This window comes from Mus caroli, chromosome 19 (assembly GCF_900094665.2).
Source record: "Mus caroli chromosome 19, CAROLI_EIJ_v1.1, whole genome shotgun sequence".
Classification (NCBI taxonomy): Eukaryota; Metazoa; Chordata; class Mammalia; order Rodentia; family Muridae; genus Mus; species Mus caroli.
The window spans coordinates 22,040,870-22,046,016 of record NC_034588.1 but is presented as its reverse complement, the minus strand read 5'-3'; the positions used below and the strand labels follow the sequence as shown (position 1 = coordinate 22,046,016).

The window sequence follows — 5,147 nt, the reverse complement described above, 5'->3', positions numbered from 1 at the left end:
TGAAGCCTCTTCTAGGCATCCCTGTCTGAATGTGAAAAATAATATGCACCTTTGTTCCTCTGGCTAACTAGTAAAAGAAGCTGGAGGAAAAGAGACTAAGAAAACACTCCTTTTTTTTTTTCCTTTTAAAGTCCACACTGAACTTCCACAGTTTATGCTAGGATGCTTTAGTTTTTAGAGTCACGGGATTATTTGGTGAAGTTTACGAGGAGGGAAGGAGCCATTTCTCTTGAATGGGGGCATATAGCTTTAAGTCAGTGTGCTATTCTGTTTGAGATACATCTCATTACTCGCCAAAGTCAGTACTGGGAAGGTCTAAATGTTGATGTGGTCCCACATCGTCGTTGTGTATCATGTTTTCCCTCTTGATTTTTATTTGTGCAGCTTTAGAGCAACATCAACAGAGCCCGCACAACGTCAGATCACTTTGGCTGATTAAACCATCCTCGGTAGTGGATGGGTGTGAAGAGGAGGGACCAAGGACCCCCCATCATTGGACCGCGTCAGGAGGATGTGGCTCCAGTCCGAGGAATGGCAAAGAAGGATATATAGCTGCGCACTTCTCAGAGAAACTTAAAACACCAAGTGCACCTTGCCACAGGGTGTTAGAAAGAAAAAGCAGAAAAGAACAAGGAAGCCTAACCTAGGAGCGCTCCAGTTTCCCAGCAGACTCATCCTTGCTAACTCACCCATCCCAAACCAGGTGAGCTGCCCCCACGTCCGTCCCCTCCTCTCCCTCTTCCCTCCTATCCTCCATGAACTCAGCAAGAGCTGGGCACCTTCGTTCCACTCCACCACCCAGTCCTCTAAGTTCCGACCAGGATGAGGTGGAGATCGACGTGCTGGCAGAGGAGGAAGATGGAGATCAGACGGAAGACGAGGAGGACGACGAGGAGAGCCATAAGTGCCTGGAGCGATCGCTGCAGAGGCCCGGAACCCGCACTCTTGCAGGGAGGAGCGCCGGGGACTGCGGCGAACTGAGTAACTCCTCCGGGTTCCTCCGCAAGTTCCGAGCGCCGCGGACCCCGGCGACCACCACAGCCGACGCCCCGCAGCCCGCCAAACCCCCGTACTCCTACATCGCGCTCATCACCATGGCCATCCTGCAGAGCCCGCACAAGCGCCTGACGCTCAGCGGCATCTGCGCCTTCATCAGCGGCCGCTTCCCCTATTACCGCCGTAAGTTCCCCGCCTGGCAGAACAGCATCCGCCACAACCTGTCGCTCAACGACTGCTTCGTCAAGATCCCTCGCGAGCCGGGCCACCCGGGCAAGGGCAACTATTGGAGCCTGGACCCCGCCTCCCAGGACATGTTCGACAACGGCAGCTTCCTCCGGCGCAGGAAGCGCTTCAAGCGCCACCACCCGCCCTCGGGAGGCCACCCGCATTGCCCTTTCCCTCCACCCGCTGTGCCCGCCACCCTGCACGTCTCCCAGCCCAGCTTCCTGCTCCGCTACTCTGCCCCGCCACAGCCTAACCTCGCAGCTCATCCCGCTGCCCCGCCTCGGAGCCACCCGTGCGCCCCGCTGCATCCGCATCCCATGCGCTACCTGGTGCTCGCGGCCCCGGCCTATGGCGACACCCCTAGAAAAGCCGAAGGCGCGGACCCCGCCACCCCCCTAGGCATCCCCGCGCTGCAGCCCGTACTGAGTTCCCAGCCTTGGGAGAGAGACCAGAGCTCTGGATCTCGGTCCGGACGAGGGTGCGCATCGTTCACCATCGAGAGCATCATGCAGGGGGTTACAGGAGGAGGAATTGGGTCTGCGCAGAGTCCGTCCTTCGCTCCGTGGAGCTACTGCCACCTGCTGCAGCATCCACCGTGCCTGCTGCACCCCCAGGCCGCTTCCCCTTTGTTTCACGTGTCTGCAGGTTCCCGGACAATATTGCCTCAGCAGCCGCAGCCGCCACTGCCGCTGCAGCAAGAACAGCATCACTGTGCCATTAGCTGCGCTCCCGGTAAAGGCGTGCGGTTAGGCCGGCACCTGTCCGCCGTTGCGGCGCTGCTGAGGCAACAGCCTGCAGCTGACCACGGTAGGCTGACAACCCTGGCCGCTCTTTCGGGCCAAGAGGGGACCTTGCCCGAATTTTAAACAGCACCCAAGCCCAGCCTCCAGGCTGGGTCGCTTTGGCACACCTGGAGCCAAGTGGCAAAATGGAACCACTTTCTAGGTTTGCACCACCCGCCTGCTAGGCTTGTGTGTAGAAAGCCAGCAGCGGAGTGCGCACTCAGTCCTTCCAAATTGTTACAAATGTGTTCTGCTCGCTTGATAACACAAAAGTGGGAAAATCCTGGATCTACAAGTCTTGCTTGTTCTTGTCCGCTTCGGTTGTGGCTTCCACGGCTTTCCCGACTTACATACTTCCCGAGGACCTATGACTATGAAAGTGAGTGAGGTGTTTTGCTGTTAATAAAAACAAAACAGTCTGCAACACAAACATCCCCATCCCCGATTGCTTAGGAACTGCGAGTGTTCCCAGTGGCGAATGCGAATGCGTACATGCGCCGACTTCCCGAAACCCGTATGTAATATAAATAGAGCAATTTCATACCATTTATTTCTTGTATATACGACGTGCCCTACTCCAACGGGGAATGTTAAAATTAAGCCTAGTTATAGAGATTGAATAAAATGCAAAACTAGGATGCTACATCGCTTGTTTCCTACTATGTCTCGTTATTTGCTTTCGTAAATGGAATTAAAAAATTATATTATCTCGCAATTCGTTTTTATGATTTATATTCATTAGAGATATCGGGGATGACACGTTTTAAATATGGGCTTTAAAAGTTCCAAATATTTGAGGGCAAAAGTTTATCTTATAAACTAGTTTTAATTCTAACGAATTAAATTTAGGTTTTTGAAAGGGGAGTTTCGCTGTGCAGCTCTTGGTGGCCTGGAACTAGCGATCTTCCTATTTCAGTTTCCAGAATTCTTAACATGCTCCATAACACTGAGCTTGTGCGCCATTTTTCTCAAGTTTTTCTGAGATAAACTGGAGGATGACTGGAGATCAGTTTGAACCAGTGTAGCTATTCTTGGAAAATAAACGACTGTTGCGTTTACAACAAACAAACAAACAAACAAACAAACAAACAAAAAACAGAATAGTATTTTCAAGGCCTTTTCTTTATAATTTTTGAGAGATCCTTGTAACAGTGATACACTTCCAGGATACAGGGAAAACAAGGGAACGCCCATCACCTATGACTTCCAGAAGGCGGGATTTTAGATGTTGGGTCATTATAATCCGTGGCTTTGGGGAAAGCCCCGGGAGTAGAAGAAATCCTCTGTGCTCCCCACCCTTAGCAAAGAAGTCTACATTTCCTTGTTTACACCCCACCCAGAACTCCTACTGCTCGCCTCGCCTGCTACCTCAACCCCTTCCAATCTGAGAACTTTGTGGGAACTTCTGGAAAGTTCCTAAACTCAGACATTAGTAGCTTTGAGCATTCGGACAGGCAGCTTTCCTCTGTTTGGCCCCTGGGCTCTCAAAGTACCACCCCTCTGGTGGCTAGCAGCAATCTGAGAGTTTAGAGGCAAATAGAGAGAGAGAGAGAGAGAGAGAGAGAGAGAGAGAGAGAGAGAGAGAGAGAGAGAGAGAGATCCCCTTTCCTGTGTATCCGCAGCTCCTCTTTGCGCTTTGTGCAAAGATCCCTGGGCAGGGCCGAGGTGGGCTCCAGCGCTCCGAACTCCCTTTCCTCCCACCCCAAACCTGTCCCTGCAGGAGGATGACCCGGCCAGAGCTAAGGTTCTTCCCTCAGTTGAAATGCTTTATTATCAAAACCATAGCAAGACCAGACTTTTCTAAGATCTCATGGCGAGTTGAGATGAAGGTCGTCCTAGGTGTCCATTAGGCTAGGGAGCCCCGAAGACTAGGACAGCTTGGACCCCCTCCCGGTGTGACTTGCACCAAGCCCGGGGACCTTGCTGTGGTCGCGGCTCCTGAGAACCCGCAGGAACCAGCAACCGCCGCCGCCGGGCTATTCCACGGTGCCACATCCCAGGAGCACTTGAGGACGCACCTCGTGCACAGCCTGGCTATCCTCACTGCCTCCTCCCCGCCCACGCGGAGCCCCAGCCGGCGGTTCTGGATTCCACGTCGCGCGGTTATCTTGGGCTGGGCTTTTAAAAAAAAAAAAAAGTGTGGCCTCTGAGATCCCGAAAGCTGGACGGTCTCGTGGCGACAGACTGACTGGACGGATCCTGAACGGATTGTGCGGGCCATCCCCACGGTCACAGCGGGAGGGCACTTCCTTGGTCTCTGCCCTCTAGGAATGAATGACGCTTACCATCAGTTGCTCTCCGCCCTCTGCTCCTGGAGCGCCAGGCATTGACCCACTGAACATTCCCTGAAGAAAAGACCGCAGAACCCCACCGTTCACAGAGGAAAACTGTTCACCTAGGAGAAATTGTTTCCTAAGGACCCTGGGGAGGCAGTGTCCCGGGCACACGTATTTTCAAAACCAAGCTTTCTGCACCTGTGGCCCCAAGGTCAAGCCCAGGTCACTAGAACCGAAGTAGCTAGGGTGGAATCAGTAAAGAATTCAAGAAACTCCTCCCTCCCGAGTGATTTTGTTCTGGTTCTCTCTGGTGGTCCCTGAGAACTGTCACCCTGAAATGTTGTGTTGGAGAGATTTCCCCAACACAACAGAGCCACCTCCTCCCGGTGGTCTTTGGGCCTGGGGGCAGTGCTCTCAGCCACTTACTCTCCCACCCTAGGCTTCCTGCTTGCTGCTGCAGACCAGGGAATTTTGGTACACTTTAAAGTGCGGAGAAGAAACATTTGAAACTGGGGATCAGTGGGCCAGCTGGTGCTCTGGTCTTTACTGAGGTATCCCAAATGAACTACCTGTTGACATACTGGGGCAAGTGCTTAGGATCCAAAACTGCCTTCATCTCTAGACTGCAGAAGTCATGCCCCCTACTCTTTTGGTTTAGATTCTGAGACAGATGATAGACAGCCTAGATAGAGCCCAGCCAGAAACAATGGGAAGACACTGGACTCTTCCGGTAAGGCAGCAAGATGAAACTAATGGCCTTGCTTTAGCTTTTCTTTTCTTTTCTTTTCTTTTCTTTTCTTTTCTTTTCTTTTCTTTTCTTTTCTTTTCTTTTCTTTTCTTTTCTTTTCTTTTCTTTTCTTTTCTT

The 5,147-nt window shown here is 52.2% G+C and overlaps 1 protein-coding gene across 1 annotated transcript; it reads left to right on the top strand.

The window, feature by feature from the left end:
* The first annotated feature begins 286 nt into the window (after positions 1 to 286).
* On the top strand, positions 287 to 2,621 carry LOC110286048 (forkhead box protein D4). Its single transcript, XM_021152506.1, has one exon. It carries the CDS (start codon positions 756 to 758, stop codon positions 2,088 to 2,090), a length of 1,335 nt encoding a protein of 444 aa, XP_021008165.1. The 5' UTR covers positions 287 to 755; the 3' UTR covers positions 2,091 to 2,621.
* Positions 2,622 to 5,147: the final 2,526 nt, after the last annotated feature.